The 18,826-nt window shown below is 46.4% G+C and overlaps 1 protein-coding gene across 6 annotated transcripts in view; it reads right to left on the bottom strand.

Annotated features, from left to right (window-relative positions):
- Positions 1–3,189: 3,189 nt before the first annotated feature.
- The window catches only part of LOC109699744 (tetratricopeptide repeat protein 38), a 49,236-nt gene continuing 33,599 nt past the window's right edge, over positions 3,190–18,826 (bottom strand). For 5 of the 6 annotated variants that reach the window (XM_074084704.1, XM_074084705.1, XM_074084707.1 and 2 more), the window contains 6 exons: positions 18,340–18,723; positions 7,947–8,016; positions 5,562–5,801; positions 4,621–4,828; positions 4,070–4,285; positions 3,190–3,637 (listed from right to left, as the gene is read on the bottom strand). In XM_074084704.1, the coding sequence (XP_073940805.1) occupies positions 3,554–3,637; positions 4,070–4,285; positions 4,621–4,828; positions 5,562–5,801; positions 7,947–8,016; positions 18,340–18,723 (1,202 nt within the window). In that variant the 3' untranslated portion in view covers positions 3,190–3,553. Of the gene's footprint in view, positions 3,638–4,069; positions 4,286–4,620; positions 4,829–5,561; positions 5,802–7,946; positions 8,017–18,339; positions 18,724–18,826 lie in introns of those variants that run through there. The other variant, XM_074084706.1, reaches the window with a different exon arrangement.

Raw genomic sequence — 18,826 nt, 5'->3', positions numbered from 1 at the left:
CAATGGGATTGGACTTTGAGCACATGGTAAAGCGAGAGCACACAAGGGAGGGGTGAGGATAGGTAAGACACCTCTAAAACTAGATAGTATTTGTTGCCTTCAACGCAGAGAAACTAAAGCAGATACTTTAAAGCAACTGAGGCCAATAGGAGAAGGGGACCAGGAACTAGAGAAAAGGTTAGATCAAAAAGAATTAACCTAGAAGGTAACACACACGCACAGGAAATTAATGTGAGTCAACTCCCTGTATAGCTATCCTTATCTCAACCAGCAAAAACCCTTGTTCCTTCCTATTATTGCTTATACTCTCTCTACAACAAAATTAGAAATAAGGGCAAAATAGTTTCTGCTGGGTATTGAGGGGGTGGGGGGGAGAGGGAGGGGGCGGAGTGGGTGGTAAGGGAGGGGGTGGGGGCAGGGGGGAGAAATGGCCCAAGCCTTGTATGCACATATGAATAATAAAATAATAAAAAAAAAAAGAAAAGTAGGGAGTCAAAGATCAAAAAATAAATAAATAAAATAAAATAAAATTGCTCACATAACCCACTAAATTGATTCTATGTAGGATTTGAACCATGATCTGAAAAATGGAGGAAGTGCCAGTACAAATGCAGGTGGTTCTAAAACAGGCCAATACCTCAAACACACCAAAGGTTGGCAATAAAATCATTAAAAAAAAAAAAGTAAACAGTGGACATAAGTGTTTAAATGTGAATTGTCGCAAGAGCTGATTGTTTTCCTGAGAACAGGAAGTTTTAGGGCCTGGAGTAAATGAGGGAGGCTCTTGAAGTCCCCATTTCCAAGAAGAGGAGCAGCAATTGCCAACTGGAGAGCCACAGCCACTGTACCAAGGATTTACAGGTCAAGATGCAAGATAGGAGGAAAGGGGGTACCAGGGCCCCATGAAGAACAAAAGGATGACCACTTTTCAGAGGAAAATGGGAGATGCCCATCAGGGCAGCAGTTTCATCTGTACTTCCCAGAGATAAGGGAAGACATGATCTCCACACCTGACCTGGAGCAGATTGAGGGGCACACGTTTAGGCTGTCCGAGGCTGGGCTGTCATTAGTTTTTAGTCTAGAGGACTAGGCCCTTCCTTCTTGGGTGTGGGAGTTTATTATTGCCTGCCCAGGGCAATAGGGCTTAGGTTCCAGTGTGCTGGAACCAATTCACAAAGTGGAAAAAACACACTTTTGCAACTTATTTGCCTTTTCAGTTAAATACATAGTATTTTAGCTACTTTGCAGCTCCAGAGTCCAGTGTGTGTAATCCATCATGGGCCAGCTGTGTCAAAGGTAAGAACATCCCAAATGCCTCCTGCCAACAGTGAGGATGGAAGTAATGTGGACTTCAGAGATGGAAAATGTGAGACATTTGCCCCACAAAGTTTGTGAAATATGGTAAGAATCACAGGAAGGTGAACCTCTGAAATCTGGGAGGGTGACACTTCAGTGACAGCCAGGGTACTTCATGCCATTCTAAGAAGAAAATGGCCAGCCCCTCATCCCATGAGCATCAGAAGCACATTAGTCCTAGCTGCTATCACTACTGTGACCCTCTGGGGAGCCTGGGAGTTCAAAGAAGCAGCACTGGGGGGGGGGAGCTCTGCCAGACTGAGCAGCTTCAGCGTGGAGAAGAGGACCATAGCACAGGAGGCTGGGGGCCTGCTGCCCAACCAGTGCACTTAGAGAGGGCCTTCTGTCCATCAGAAGAGAACTCCAGGGTGCTGTACTCCAGGGACACCAGTAGACTGAGGAGAGTGCTGAACCTTCCAGGACAGCCGGCCACAGGAGGGAGGGGAAGGTGGCAGACAAGCTGAGCCAGGCCTCAGGCTGTGAGTGGAGACGGACGAGGCACAATGTGGTTATCGCAGGTTAGCTAAGTCCCCACCAAACATGCCCCAAGCACAGGGTTCACACAGCTTTACCCCACTGAATCCCCAGGAACATGCAGCTTCACCCATACTGGAGGCTTAAAAAATACTAAATAAATTCAATTCCAGATTTCATTTTTTTCCCCCTTGTGAAATGAGGGACCCATCGAGGATATCTAAGGACCTTTTATGGTGCACACCCGTGGATTCTAGAATTCTGCACTGCCCATTGGAGGAAGAAGTGCTACAATTCCTCTGGGTTCTCTGTTGCAGCCTGCCAGGCCCTATCTATTTTTGTTGTTGTTGTTGCGGTACTGAGGTTTGAACTCAGGGTCTACACCTTGAGCCACTCCAGTAGCCCTTTTTTTGTAATGGGATGGTTTCGAGATGGGGTCTCATAAACTGTTTGCCTAGGTTGGCTTTGAATTGTGAACCTTCTGATCTCTGCCTCCTGAGTAGCTAGGATTAGCCAGTGGTGCCCAGCTCACCAGGCCCTATCTGAAAGCCTGGCGGCTAGTAGAAGCAGAAAAACTCAGCTGAGTAACCCAACCTTTCCAGAATCCCTGCCTCTCATTTGGACGCCTTCAGCTCTAGGCCCAGCAGTGCTGGTCACAAAATCCACCTCACTCTGCCTCCTGACACCAAGGTGATCACACTCCAGATTGCAGCTTTATGGTCAGTCACCACATCAACTGCAGAGAGAGAAGTCCACCCAACAATCTCTTTCCCTCAACTGTGTACAGAGAGAAACCCTAGACTGGTGTAGGGACACAAATAAAGTCCAGCTAGTTGCTTTGTCTGCTCTGAAGCCACTGAACAAAGACAAATGTCTTTGTAGATAAGGAGACGTGTACAAATGAATGGCTTCTGGGCCACCCAGTCTTCAGAAAGTAAGAGGTTTCAAGCAGAGCACAGTGCTTTCACTTCCCACTGCTTCCAAAGGCTCCCACTGGGCACACCTCCCAGAACTGCACAGCTAGGAATCAGTCCCAACACAGAGCTCTGGAGGCCTGGCCATAGGCCCTTCACCTTTGCATCTGGGTAGGCCCTTCCTGGTCTGTATTTCTCTTTCCTTCTGGACCCCAGCTGTCCAGAGAAGCCTCTTCAGGTGCTGTCGCCACACCAGAATCGACTGGGTACAGTAACAATGCAGGTTCCCATACCTGGCCAGTCGAGGAGCTGGCGTGGGCCAGGTGCCTATATTTATACCAATTGTTATTCACACTAAATTTCAAAAATTATTCTTAAAGTCTGAAAAATACAGGTCTCCCACAGGGATTGGAGTGATGAAAATATGCACATTTGAAAATCAAGCTAGGCTTAAAAACCAAGTATGCTTTAATACACTCTTACAATTTAATTTAAATCTAGAATATTTAACTTTTCATACAAACTTAAGTTTAAATATAGGCACTATTTTACATACAAAATACTCTAGACAAAACTCTTAGAGTAGTCTATTCCAGCCCAGTAGAAAAGCAGGAATGGGGGAGCTCGGGAGTGGAGCTCTCGCGTCCATACTGTGACCACCCCAGCCCAGCCCCAGTGAGTACATTTAAACCTTTTTTTTTTTTTTAAATCAAATACAATGTCTTCTAAAACTTGTTTCTCTGAGTCAAAATCCACTTTAGGAGTAAGTGTTCTTTCAGCAGAGTAAACAGCAGAAGGTTGTACTCTGCTCAGAACTTGAGAAGTGGTGAGTCCATGTTTTCTTTGTCAGCTTCAGGGCTCAGCTGGATAAGAGGAGAACCCAGGTCAATCAGCTAGAAGAAAGCAGAGGTGACAAGGTAAACACAGCTAGCTGCCTTGTGCCACCATCTATGGCTCCTAATGGGAGCCTGAGGCAACCTGTGAGCCAGAGCCCCCTGAGGCTCAGCACCAGAGAAACAACTTGGCAGCCCAGGTCAGGGGCATTTAAAGGAAACTTTGACCATCGCATCTAAGGCATGGGAGAGGCCTCAAACCCTCAAACACTGTGGATGCAGGGGACGTGGAGGTACAGATGCAGCCCCTGACCTCCACAAACTCATCCTGGCCTGGCAGGATGCCTTAAGGGGTGGCAGTGGGTGACCTCTAAGAGGCCAAGGCTACCAAAGGTGGGTCTTGCACTGTGACATGAACCCTTTGGAGCCTCCAGGGCCACTGTGATGAACCCAGGACTGAGAACACCCCGGACTGAAGTTAGCATGAATTACCTGTCGCTGCTCAGCTTGCAGAGGCTTCACCCCATTGTTTCTGTCCACGTCTGGAGTGTTCGTCATGAGGTCGATCAGGGGCCTGCTGTCAGATCCCAAAGCCATATTTGCCTCAGGCGTGCTGCAGAAGTCGATGAGAGGGAGGTCGGCTTGGGGTCTGCCTTCCACTTCAGGAGCGATGGTGAGCTGATCCAGCCCGATGTCTACAAGGAGAGCCTAAACAGGGACATAGATGGAGGAGGGGTCCAGCACCTTTGTCAACTGTCTTGGGAAAAATCATACGCTCTACTTATGGCCTTGGGGGCTCAGAAAGAGGCTGGGGAAGGCCCTCAGTGGAGGGAAGCTACCCTCTGGACAGCACACCCTGTACCCACAGCTAGCATGGAGCAGCTGCCCTGATCCCACTTCCTGCCCTTTGACCTCGACCAACTTCTTGGCCAAACACTTCTACGGCCCAGAGTCCTGATGCCCTCCCCTTGGGTCTACTGGGAACTGGAGCTGCCCTAGGGTCACTACACAACCTCCAGGACTGCCTGTGACCCTCCACACACCTCACCAGGATGCAAGTCTTTACATGGCCTTGCTTCATCCTGAGTAGCAAAGGTAGCAGGCCCTTCTGAAGGAGGAAAATCACTTTTCTCTGGAGAAAAGCAAAGAGCTTGGGGCACTGAGGATGGAGAAGAGCTCACATCGGCGGACAGGCCCAGGCCCACTTGTGCACAGCTGGCCCTCCTGCTGCTCTCCTGTGCTGGCTCAGTTCTGTGGAGGCAAAAAAGGAAAATCTTACAAGAAGACATCTCTAAAATGCTGCTAACTGGGCTGTAATCAGGGCACAGAGCATTTCTGGAAGCATTTCCCATGGTAGACAGCTCCAGCCTCAGTGCTAGCACATCCAAAAAAAAAAAAAAAACAGCCTAACTGTGAGCACAACCTCCCCTTTTCAGTTCTCAGTTTCCTCTGTGTAAAAGGAGGACCAAATCATTTCCAAGGTTCCTTTCAGCACAGATTGCATCAACCTGGTTTTTTGCATCTTTCATGACAGTGACCATGGCACAGGCCAGGCTAATCTGTTGCCAGACCCCTGAACCCCTGTAGACCTGAAACTAGGTTACTTGGGAAAACACAGGAAATGGCAGTGTCCGTAAACACTTTTTTTATATTTTACAGGAAAAAAGTAGAGCATTTTCATATTTACACTTGTGAACATACAACACACTTAAAACACATGCCTGTAACCATTTATATGATGGGTCTTGTACGTTTTCTTTTTCTTTTTTGGTGGGACAGGAGTTTGAACTCAGGGCTTCGTGCTTGCAAAGCAGGCACTCTACCACTTGAGCAACACCTCCAGTCTCCAGGTCTTGTACTTTTAGTGTGGCCTTTTTTCTTACTTCATCCTGGCTGCTTCCTGGCAGGCCTATACACTCCCCAGCACAAGGGCCTCTTGAACCCTAGGGAACATGAGCTACTTCCTGCAACCCTTGTCTTTTACCTCACTGCAGATCTCTTCCGGGGCTCAGAAGAAAGTCGCCGAGAACGTCCACATAGAGGTGAAGCCAGAGCCCTGGGCACAGATTGAGGTGTCATCAGTGGGAGGCCAGAGAGGTACCGGCTGGCTGGGGTGGGCAACGCTGACATTCGTCTTGAATTCATGGGGGTCCTCATGCTGCCTGAGAGGATTTGTGAAGCTGGGCCAGATGACCGTCTTATAGGAGTGCTATGAACAACGACCCTAGCAAAAACAACATCAACGTCTTGAGCAGAGATGACCTGAACAAAATGAAGTCTAAATGGTCAGCTGACATGCTAATACAGCACTAAGTCCATGGTTTCAACAGAGGAGTGAAGCCAGGAAGGCTGGGGACTTGTCCCTGAGAAGGAAGGCTCAATGAGGGCAGGACTTGGGCTGCTGCCAGCCCACCATAAGACCCTGGCCTGAGCTGCAGGTTCCTCGGTGGGCAGTGCCTATCCTCTGCCTCACAGGTAATTTAAGACAGCCTCGTTAGGTGTGCCCACACTTCACAGATAGCATCATCTGCGGGAGGCTCAGGAGGAACCTTAGAGGTCTTTTAATGGCATCATGAACATCTCCATAAGGAAGTTCAGACTCCCTTCAGACTCTGGCTGGGCGATGAATGGACAGGCAGGCCACTCCATGCACACATTTTGTCCCCACATATGAAGGCCCTGATTGATGGTGAGCACAGCAAGTGGTGGCAGGGAATTGGTTCTCACTCATCCCATGTGCCTGGCAGCACCTGTGGCTCTGACTACCAGTAAGTCTGGCCTAACGTTGGCTGGTTTTGCGGTGGCAGAACCTTTGTCTAGTAGGAGTTCAAAACCTAGTACTGCCAGAAAAAAAAAGAGAAGCCAAGTCAAGTTAATTGTCACCAACTATGGACTAAATTTTTGTGTCCACACATTTGCAATGTTGAAGCCTCATGTCCTAAGGTGATGGTGCTAGGAGGGGGTCTTTAGGAGGTGACTAATCCCTTGTGAGTGCCTTTATGAAGGAGGCTCCAGAGACCATGGCCACCCTTTTACTACATGAGGACGCAGTGGGAAGGTGCTGTCTATGAACCAAGACAGGTCCTCACCAGATGCTGAATTTACTGAATTTACTGATGCACTGGTCTTGGACTTCCAGCCTCCAGAAATTTAAACAAATTTCTATTGTTTAAACCCCTAGAAAGCTGGACCGCTAACACACACCTATAATCCTAACTACTCAGGAGGTAGAGATCAGAAGGATCTCGTTTCAAAGCCAGCTCCAGGCAAATAGTTTATGAGACCCTATGTCTAAAAATACCCAACACAAAACAGGGCTGGTGGAGTGGCTCAAGTGGCACAGCACCTACCTAGCAAGCGTGAGGCCTGGAGTTCAAACCCCAGTGCCACAAGAAAAGTTTGGAAGTGCAAAGCCCTGAGTTCAAACGCCAATACCACCACCAAAACAAACAAAAAACTAAAACAGAGTCTAGACACAAACTTTAACATTAACTGAAGGACAGGTTCCCTGCAAGAAGCACAGGCAGAAAGTGCTGTGGGTACACCAGCGACAACAAAGATGAGAACAAACGTGACCCTTAACAGAACCCCAGGTAGCAGAGCCATTCTCTCATCTCCACGTAAGGAAACCAAAGCACAGAGAGGTATAATGTAGCAAGTGGCTGCCTGGCTCTGGAGTTTGCTCTTCAGATACATGTATAGGAGGAAAGCACCTCAGCATGCAACTGCTGTGAAGGAAATTGTCTGCTCTGACCCAATGAAGTACACCCCAAGATCACATCAGAGGCCAGAATGCCCAGAGTCACCAAAGGATTCACTGATAGCCCCAGGCTGGCCAATAGCAGAGCCAGGAGTACCTCTCTCTGGTGTCCTAGCCCAGGTCTTATTCTGCTTAGCCCAGCCAAGCAAAGTCCAGAGCAATGACTGGCCCTGACAACATGCTGGTACCAGGACCCAACCTGCAGATGCAAATACATCTGCAGGGAGGGTCTCAGTCCCTCCCTGCCCCACCACACTCCAGGCAGGAGATTCTGAGGTACGGACAAGGCTAAGAAGCACTGAAATGAGGTCTCCAAGTACACAGGGCTGTGCTGGCACCTGACTTCAGTAAGTGCCAGTAAAGGATGCAAAAAGGGGGATGACTGGGGCCAGTGCCACCATGTGAGGACCTCATCTTGGCCTGACGGCCCCTCCAGCCTGGGATGGGAATCACTGCATCATTCTACTCTGAACCCTTGGTGACCAACCACCCATGAGTTCCCAGAGAGACAAAGGGGCTCACACCCTGCCGGAGCCCCCACACCATGGGAAGCTGGACAGTCATCCTAGATCATCCTTCAGTCACCAGAAGACGACCAGGATCAGTTACCTGCCAGCCGCCCACGACTGCAGCCGTTGTGCACGGAAGGACTGTGGTGTTAAACTGTCTGGGGATTCACCTGAGATGGAGAAAAGAGCACAATCAGCAACACGAAGATCAAGTGGAATGCGTATCACATGGGAATCTCCACCAGCGAGGCAATTCTCCTCTAAATGACTCCACCTTCCCAATGTGCAGTGTGGGAGGCACCACCACATACAGGCTGAAGGTCAGAATAGCCACTCAGGGGCACCCACCAGTGACAGGGACAGCAGCCAAGGTGAGGGCTTTGGGCAATGATGCAGAGGAGAAAAGAGCTTCTTTCTTCTCCCTCACCCTAGCTCCTAACCTCTCCCAGACCTGGGCCTGTGTGTACAGCAGGCTTGTTCAGCATTATCTCTGCCTGGCGCATGGTGCTAGGAATGTCTGTCCTCATGGAAATGATACTGTGACATGAGTGGAGTCCCAGGCAAGCCTGACTGAGCCAAGAGTTTAATAGCACATCAATCATGCACTGATTTACAATAAAAAACATCTCCCTGTGTTCACCTCCATCTGGTATTGGAAAAGTGGTGAGCAGCAGGCCAGAGGGCACCAGGGCTCAGCAGCCACAGTGCACAGGCCAGTGCATGCCCCAGACATCCCGCCACACCACTCTTCCCCCAGTAAACAGGTTCAAAGCTGGTCCCCAATGAGATGAATAATCGGCAATGTGCACCCAGGGGCCCCAAAGCCCCAAGCCCCCATGCCAAAAAGCAAGGAAGCCATCAGCGTGGTCCCAACCCAACCACTGACAGTTCCCTTCTCAGCAGGCCTGGTAAGGTCCAAGACACTGCTCCTGCAGGTGTCCTCTCCCTGGCCACACCAGCTGCCCCACTGAGCCCTCCTCCCTTCATCAGAGCCACTCCGGCCTCCTTCCCTCCTCCCAGTCCTGCCCCCAGCAGCCACCTCTTCAAAGTCATATCCCAGGGCAAGTCTGTACCGCCCCTCCATCTCCTCCCTAAACTTTAAAAACTGCTTCTGTCAAGACGAGTCACAGATTTACAGAATGAAGTTCTCTAGGCCCAGGAGATGAGAATCCTGCTCCCGCAAGCCCCACCTTTGTGGCCCAGGTGGCCTCAGCATCACGCTAGGCCTGCAAATGCCCTTAGTCAGGCTACAGGGTGCCTCCACCTACTCCTACCCTCCTCTTTGTTTCCTTTATTTTCCTTTTGTGTGTGTGGGTGGGGGGGGTGTCCTGTGACTAAATTGTCCCCTAACCGCTACCTGGAGTCATTCTCCATGTGGGGACACCCCTCAGGCCACCAACCCCATGGAGTCCATGGAGGTCTCTTTCTGAACTCTGGTGACTTCTCCTGGCTGACTGCTGAGCCAGGCTTCTTTGCTCATCTCCCTTCCTCTGTAGTCCCCACTCACCTCAGTGAGCACACTCACTGCAGGCTAAGTGGGGGAAAGTATCCCTGTGGGCTCTCACATGGAGGATACAGCTCTCCATTCCTCCCAGTGGACCAGGGCTTGTCTGAGCATGGAACCATGACTGACAATGGCTTCCTTCTGCGGGTAGATGGTGGCATTCCACATGGCTTTCAATACCACAGAGGCCAAGGCCAGGGTCACTCTAACTTTCCATCCCCGAATGACTCTGGAAGCACCAATTCACACAAGTAACTCTGTGTACTCCTGGACCCCTTTACAAACAATCCCATTTTCCGCTGGTGTACGTTTTAAGGAAGCACCTATGTGAAAGGTTCCATCACAGGCTCTGTCCACTTTGTGCCCATGCTCGAGGGCTCCAGCCTTTCTCAACTCTCTGTCACAGCCCCCAAGCAGTTGTGCAGTGCACAACTACAGGTGACTGCAGTCAAGCAGCCACAGGCTGTGCACATCCTAACTGCATGGCCAGTCCTGTGGCCTCTCAGCCAGTGCTGGGTTTGTGCAGACAGTGTAGTCCCTAACAAATGACAGGTATGTAAGAGCCGCAGTCAGAAAGGAATAGCTGCCTGCTGAAGTAAGATGCAGGTTTTGGAGGACCACCAAAGCCACATAGCAGTGAAAACCAACAAAAAGCCAGGGATTGGCAGAACTCTGTGGTACCAAGCAGCTGGCAGCCAGTAGGACAACTAACGTTGTGACTATAGTTTGAGTGCATGGCCTGAGGGCAAGGCACAGCCCCCAGCACTTGGAGAGATGAAAGACAAACACCTGAACACGCACCTGCCTGAACTGCCCAGATGAGCCCAACCCTCTGAGCTTCTGCTCTACACACAGCTCAGCTACCTTCTCAATTCCACCTCCAGCTGTGGTTCCACTGACCTCTGGCTCCTCCCCTGCACCAGGCATATGCAGAATGGTTCTTTCCCCACTGCCCTCCCATCTTCCCACTGCAGTGAGTGGCAACTCCTGGGGCACCAGACCACAAAGCCACTCAGGTTCCCTTTCCACACTCCTGATCCCCCAGAGGCACAGGCAGCTGGGACCTCGTCCCTCCCCTCCAACTGCTGCACCTCATGTCTCTGCAGATCAGTATAAGGAAAGGACCCCACACACCAAACTGCCAGGACCACAGTCTTGCATGGAAGCCATGGTAGCCACAGACAAAAGTGACTTCCTCGAGGAGCCCCGCCCCTCTGCTCAACCTCAGACTGTGCCACCCTCCTCAGGGCTGCCTTTCAGAATCGCACTTTGCCTCAGCCTCTCTGAATGCACTGTTTACCTCAGCATGCGTGTCTCCATTGCAGTGTACTGTTATCCCCAAACACATGTCATGATTCCCTGGAGACTCTCCCATTGCTATGTAGGCTGACATAGCTGGTGTCCAGAGTGGGACCTAAAACAAGGCCAACTTTGAAAAGACCAGCGGCTCCTGGTGCCGACACAGAACCCTTTGTGCTCTGCTCCCTGTTTCTGTCCTCCTGGGTCACCTCCCAGGTCTAGGCTTCTCTTTTTGGTGGCAGTTCCCTACTGACTTCATCTGGATCTGGTTGGGATGAGGCTGCCTTCAATAAGGGCCCCTGGGGGCTGGAGGTGTGGCTCAAGTGGTAGAGCACCTACCTAGCAAGTGTAAGGCCCTGAGTTCAAACCCCAGTACCACCAAAAAAAAAAAAAAAAAAAAAAAGTGAAAAATAAGGGAGCCTGATCCTTTAGGGGACAGTAACAGACTTCAGTCTTTTCTGGAAGCCCTCCCTGGTATAAGGACCCTGTCAAAGTGAGGACTCCGATTTCCACAGACCTGACACTCTGAGAGGACTTCCTGTTTCTTGTGGTGAATTCTCTTTTGGTTCTCTGTGCCTTGCTCAATGTTATTTGCTCGGCAGGCCTAACTTAGAACTTCTTGCAAGAACCTTTATTTTGGTTTCATTTTGATTTGACTACATGTGTCTACAAGTGATTTGACTATTGTACTTTTTTTATTTTCAGCTAGCACTGGGGCTTGAACTCAGGGCCTCACACTTGCTAGGCAGGTGCTCTTACTGCCTGAGCCACTCTGCCAGCAGTACTTTTTTTTTTTTTTTTTTTTTTCTGAGACAGGGTCTCACTACATAGCCCAGGCTCACCTGGAACTCATGATCTTCCTATCAGCTTCTCGAGTGCTGGAATTATAGGTGTGCACCACCACACCTGGATTATTTCCCTCCCTACTTGTTTCTGAAAATCTTCTGGAAGCAAAAATAAAACATTCCGTGTGGTGGACCCAGTAGAGCAGATGCCACCATGTATGAGAAATTCTCACCTTGGAAGACAGCCTCCTGCACAAAGACAGCCTGGCCATGGACAGGCAAGCTTACCATAGGGCACCTGCCAGGCACAGGCAGTCCATGCCACCAGAGAAACCTCAGTCACAGGTGAGACAAACTAGGGCAAAGGCCATCTGACAAATGTGCCAGGTACACCTGTCAAATCAAAACATCTCCCAAAGCATTATTGTCCTTTGACAGCACTTAGGGGATTTCTTTGCTCTCTGGAGACTGAAAGAAATAAAGTGGGATTAATTCTAAAGCTTGCAAAGAAAGTCGCCCTTTGGGGATCCCAGCCAGTTCTGCTGTGGCCCACTGCTTTCTTTCCCCCCTTTTTTTAAATCCATGAGAAAGGATAATTCTTAAAGTATACTTATAGGTAAGGGCTTTTTACCTGTTTTTATATTTTTTCTTTGCCTATTGAATCTGCTGACTTTTTTGCTTGTATTAAGATGAAGACAAACTGAAATAAAAACAGGGCAGAGACTGCTTACAAATTTTTCTTAGGACATTTCAGTCAAGATAGGAAAAGAAAAATAATAAAACCTTTCAAATTAGTGGTTTTATAACTCACAGAAGCTCTATGGCAGCCTACTCACCTGAGTCAGCCCTGGTAGAAATGAAAATTTAGGGATGGCCAGTCAATGGTGGCTTACAAGACCATTCTGCCTTTTTAAACCACCCTAATGCCTCAGCCAAAATCTTGAGCCCAGGGCAAAAATAAAAGATCTCTCTGTCTGGCATAAAAATTGCTTTGTCTGCCACACAGCCAGACAACAGCCAGGAAAAAGAAAAACTGCAAACAGTATTTTAAAACCTGCTTAAAAATTAATCAAGTGAACCATACTGGTAAACAAAATTCTGTCATTAATTCCAGATCACGTGGAGGATTATTTCAGCCACTCCTACATAAAACATAAGCATCTAAGAGTTAACCTCTAAACTCACTGAAGACTGACAAAAGAAAGGGGGAGAAGGACTTTTAAGAACCAAGCTGCAATGGGAATTGCTTCACCCAAAATTGAGTTCACAGCCTTTGTTGAGACTTTCTAACCGGGAAAATAAACATCTTAAACTTTAGCCAGATGAACTTGTCCCATTTTGTCAGAAAGAGAATTTGGATTCAAATGTAAACTGGTGAGATTATAATTTTCTGCCTCGTAACTAAAATTGTACAATGACAATGATAAGACCTTGTGCACATGTGTGTTCATGTGTATTATTCATGTGGTCTTGTTGCATGCTTTGTCTATGTAAACCCTTTACAGATTCTGTTCAAACTAACTCAGTTAAATGAGAGCTCACATAAAATAAAACTGCTGAAATTATACTAATTAACCCAAATGCCTTTAGTCCATATGACTAAAGTAAAGCTTTTAGAAAGAAGCTGCTTTTAGGGCGCTGGTGGAGTGGCTCAAGTAGTAGGGTGCCTGTCCAGGAAGTATAAGGTCCTGAGTTCAAACCCCAGTGCCACCCCCGCCCCCCCCCCAAAAAAAAGAAAAAGAATCTGGTTTTAAATGTGTTGGTAAAATAAAAATGAAGATATCTTTAGAATTGTTAGCATACACTTTTGTCTGGGTTTGCTAGCCAGGGGTTATATTGATCTCTGTTAAACGTTTAAGATCATAAAAGCAGCCAGGTGCTGGTGGCTCATGCCTGTAATCCTAGCTACTTGGGAGGCTGAGATGGGGCGGATCGGCCAGACTGGGTGAATAGTTCCCAAGACCCCATCTCCAAAATAACTAGAGCAAAATGGACTGGGGTTATGGCTCAAGTAGTACAGCACCTGCTTTGCAAGCTCAAAACCCTGAGCTCCAATCCCACAAAAAAAAAAAAAAAAAAAGTTTAAGATCATAAAAGTGTAAGACTGACACAAGAACAAATATACAAATATACAGAGTAACTGTTGCCTCTTGAGTATTAAGTGCAGCAATTAACTTTTAGGCATTTTCTTTGACCAGAAAATAAAATGACTATGCTTGTCTAATATCTCAGTTTTCATTAATAACCTAAGTATTAATTACTAAAAATGATTAAATAAAAGCCAGGTATGGTGGTGCACCTGTGACCCCAGCACTCAGAAAGCAGAGGGAGAAGCATGGCGAGTTTGAGGTTAGCAAAACTGACTCAATAAATAAATATATAAGTTAATTAGGGATGTTTAGAAATACAATTTTCATGTAATTTAAAGTCTTGTATATAAAGTAAGAGATACTCATAAAACATCTGAGTTTTTTTCTAAGTTAAAAACTGAAATATCAATTACCAAATATAAATATAAAACTTACTCTTGGTTTTTTTCTTTTTCTTTCTTCTTGCGGTACTAGGGCTTGAACTCAGGACCTATGCCTTGAGCCACTCCGCCAGCCCTATTTTTGTGAAGGGTTTTTCGAGATAGGGTCTCAGGTACTACTTGCCCAGGGTGGCTTTGAACCACAATCCTCCTGATCTCTGCCTCCTGAGTAGCTAGGACTACAGGCGTGAGCACACAGCTCACTCTTGGTTACTTAAATTCCATAGGAAAGACAAAATATATGTGTGCATTAATATGTCCTATTCCACATTAAAATTTTTTCTAGGCCAAAGCATGTTTCCAGAAATTGTAAAACATGTTGATAAACTGTTGGTCTATGATGAGCAGTTCAAGACTGTGTTCTTCACTAGGAATTAAGGTTACTAAGAGTTAAAAATCCTAATTCCTACAGGTAATTCTATGAGCAAAGACCATAAGAAGAAAATTAAGATGCACTTTTCATGGGGAAAACTATAAGAAAGACATAAAATATATCCTTATGAAGATGTATTTTTGGTAAGGAAAGCTTAAACAAGAGAATTTTGTTTTTATGAGAAAGAATTTTGTGTGGTAGAATAAGATTTTTGTCCTTAAAAAAAAAAAAAAGACTGGTTTGTTCTAAAAATGAAAGAAAATATATAAGGCAAAACTGCAGGGTTGAGTAGGTGGCACAGGGACCGAGCAAGTCACAGAATGTGTGTGAGGATGGACTTATGAGAGAAAATTTGTGTGAGGTCAAGTTGCTATAAGTAGAAGAAAACTGCTTATATTTTGTTAAATGAGCATTAACAAACTGACATAAAACCAGAATATAGTAATTCTGTGTTTAAAGCAATAAGGTTTTCCTGAAGTATTTATCTACTCTTAGTTAAAATTTACAAGGTTTTGATTTTTAGTTCTGCAAATCTGCTTTTCTAATTCTCCCGTCTTCTGCACGGCTGTTTCCATTCAGCTGGGGCCTCTCCATGGGTTCCAGTCAGCTCCTGAAAGCTGTCCCTCCCCAGTTCTGACTCTGCTATGTGGCCCAGGACAGTGGCTTTCCGTACCACATCTGAATTGTTCCGTGTAACCACCACTTTTTCTGCTTTTACATTTTGCAGAGTCACGCGCCCCCACTCCAGGCACTATCCTCCTCTACAACATTCTGTGCTATGATGCACGCGCGACACCTTGGTCACACTCGCATCCCGTCAAATCCAAGTGCCTTTCAAGTGCCTCCCTCAAAGAGACACAGCCACAATGTAGGAGTTTTCCTTATCTTTTGGTAACTGGCACAGAAAACAGAGATTTTGTGTGTTATCTAAGTAATTTCTTGTGTTTTCTACTGTCTTTACTAGGTTTTGATTACTTAAGAAAACAGAGCCCTAAAAAAGTTAAGCTTCTTTTTTATTTTTTCATCTATTTGCTTTTATTCTATTTGCTTTTAAAGTCTCTTAATCATGTTATATACAAATAATGTGATCGCTTTATAACTCTGTTAAATCACTCTGGTTAAATGATTGACTATTATTTCACAGTGATCTATGATACTATTTTGACATTGTTGGCGTGTTTCCTCAGGATCAAAGTTCTTTTTGACTTTGGGACTTTCCAGCTGGGTCCCTGGACATCCTTGAACGACTCCCTCCTCACGCCTTGGCAGAGAGGAGGAGCCAACTGGGCTTTGGATTATGTTGGATGATATGGGAAGCATTGCCAAACATAAAATGAAACTAAATCTTCTTCAGGTTATATTAGCATGTATATATTATCCCAAACATCATATGAATTTTATGGATGTCTGATGGTTCTGGCATGATTCTTTCAGTCTTGTCTGTTATCTTAGGAGGCTATGTACAATAAAAATAACTGCATTTCCTTGTCAATTGTTAGACTCACACTGAAATCCTGTCTTTTGACAGCCACAGTTTAGATCCTTCTCTAAAAGCATTTACCATGGGATTCAGATTCATGGAAAAACTGTAGCATGTACTTTTTTCTTTTTCCTTTGCAGTACTGGAAATTGAACCCAGGGCATTTACCACTTGCACCACATCCCCAGCCTAAATAGCATGCACTTTTGAAAACAAGTTGCTGGTAACTTCAAGACCCATGGACGAACTAGACAGAATTTCCAGAGCTCTAGTGACTAAGATAAAGCAGAGCAGAGACTGGGTACATGAGACCAGATGAGCTGATAAAATCCATGGGGCTTTATGTCACTTGCTTGAAGCACTGATGGTTTTTTGTTTAAATGTTTTTCTTTCCTACATTTAAGGAAATTTCTTCTAAGCTGCCTGTAGTCTTTAGCAATTTGACAAAATATACTTTTGTGAACAAAGGTAAGCATTTACTTTCTTCTCCCTACTTGATTCCTCCCAAATTAAAAAAGTATTCATATTTTTATGGCCATATGATAATTTTGCAGTAAGACTTTGTTCTCTTTATAACAGAATACAATGGGCGGCACTGACATATCTGAAAACATTCACGGAATGCCTGGTGATAGGGTCCCCAGCCTTACTGTGAGTGAATAAAACTGTCACCTCCTGGCAGGCCCTGGAACCTCCGGGTATGAGGTGCCACAGGTGGAACTCTGTGTCTGCCTTGGTTTGCTTTCCAGCCTCAAGAGGTTTCTAAATGAGACTATAATGCAGTATGCCATTTTTCTTGCCACTTATGTAAGGCACACCAACACTAAATTCATTTTGCAAACAAATTTTAGAAAAACTGCAATACATTTGTTACCAGATTCTAGCTCTCTGCTCATGGCTTTTAAGGTTTTTACTATCCTTCTGTAGACTGGACTGGATCCCAAATTCTAGGTTCCTCTGATCCCATTTTCTTCCACAGAAAATTAAGACTGGGGACTGCTCATTCCTAAAGCCCTAAGAGCAAGCTGGACAACCTGGGGTAACTGAGGGACAAGCCTCGTACCTGATGTGTAGGCCCCACGGAAAGTTCACTAAGAGACAGAAGAACCACAACCACAGTGATAAATTGATGTTCTTGTTAGTTTTATATTTCCCTGTTTAAAGCTTTTACTGTTACCTACTAAATTTCTGTAGGAGTACAGCTCCTAACAAAATAGGAGGCCCATTGCTGTGAAGGTGATGGCCACTGCCCACTGACAGAACTGAACTTTCTGTGTTACACAAAATTGTTAGACTAACTCACTGAGCCTTTACCAACACTTGCCTTCTACCCACCAGACTCTGTGCCCAACTCTCTGCTGGAGGCACATGACACAGCCAAGGCAGGGAGTCAGGATGCATGCAAGGCAGGGCAGGGAAGGGTGGTCTCACTGACTGGAAGAGACAGGGGCTGGAGTCCAGGAGGCTGAGGCAGCTGGAATCTGCAGGTCAGAGACCAAAAGAAGGATCCACACAGAGCTCTAGAAATGTTGGCGGAAGCTCTCAATCTTTGACTGAATGGAGGCAGCACACTTGTGTAGGGCAAGACCATAAGGTCAAGACAAGAGCAACTCTTGGGAAAAAGGACTGGAGCTCATGTGGCACTCCAACCAGCCAGAGCAGACAAAGCAGGCTGAACACACAGGACATCCAGCAGAGGCTTCAGCTAATCCTATGTTAGTAGTGAGGCTAACGGATCCCTGAGTAATGGTTATTCTCACCTACCCCATCAGAACTTCAAAAGAAGCCTGGAACAGATCAAGATTAGCTGCACACTGATTGTCTGCCAAACCAAAGCTCAACTCCTTAAAGAAAAACACAATCCAGCCATTAAAAAATGTACAAACTGACACCATCCAGCAGCAGGAAAATGTGACCATAACCAGAAAAAAATTAGCCCCTTAGAAACAGACCCCGAAATGACAGAGACAATGGAATTAGAACAGACTTTAAAACAATCATTATGAATATGTTCAAGGATTTAAAGGGAAGATGGAGAAAATTAGCTAGGTGAGTTTAGCAGACTAGACTCTGTGGAAGAACAAACACAGGAACAATCCAAATTGTAGTACAAGAAAAAAAGCCGAAAAAAGCAAGAACAGAGCCTCAGAGGCCTAAGAGACAACATCAACAATCCCGAGACACAGGAAGAAGTATTTCAAGAAATGACAGCTAGCTTTCTCCAGACTTGATGAAAAATTATCAATCCACCAATCAAGAGAGTTCAAACACCCTCTAAGCAGATAAACACAAAGAAAGTCACAGCACAATACTTAACAATACAGAGGAAACCATGAGAGCAATGATTTGTCCCACACGAGGAATGACGTCCTCCAGAACCACGTGAGCAAAGGTGGTGGGACACGCTGTGGAAAGGCTATCAGAGCAAAGAAAGCTGGCAGAGCACCAGCACCTAAGGGTGACTTTGCAAAACTTGACTTTCTTCAATATTTTGAAAACGTCAAAATTTATCTGTTACTTACCAATAGAAAATTTAGGAACTTTAAATGGATTTGTAGGGGTCAGCACAGCCTTCGTTTTGGACTTTAGACAGGAGTCTTGCCTTCTTATGCTTCTGGTTTTATTCAGTTGAGAAGATGCTGACAAAGTAGAGTCAGGGTCCTGCCTTGGGCCTCCACAATCTGGAGTCTGGGGCTGGGTGACAGGAGCCATGGTGGGCACCTTGGGCTGCTCTGCTGTGGTCAATGGGGCAGCATCAGCCTTCCTGGCTTGCCTGCAGGATACCCCTGCAGGGGCTGTTGGCAGGGAATGGCGCAGCATGGCAGGTCCTGCTCTGCCCAACTTGCTAGTGTCTGACAGAGGCCGGGAGCCGCTGGCAGGAATGCTGGCAAGTTCGCTTGACTTGGCTGCAAGAGTAGACACATGAAGGCTAGGTATCACTCAAGCTTACACTATTTCTAAACCATGACCTTTAACATGTATACGATATATGCTACCTTTGGTACATGT

This window comes from Castor canadensis, chromosome 8 (genome assembly GCF_047511655.1).
Source record: "Castor canadensis chromosome 8, mCasCan1.hap1v2, whole genome shotgun sequence".
Lineage (NCBI taxonomy): Eukaryota > Metazoa > Chordata > Mammalia > Rodentia > Castoridae > Castor > Castor canadensis.
The sequence above is the reverse complement of the archived record's forward strand: the minus strand, read 5'-3'. Positions and strand labels throughout refer to the sequence as shown.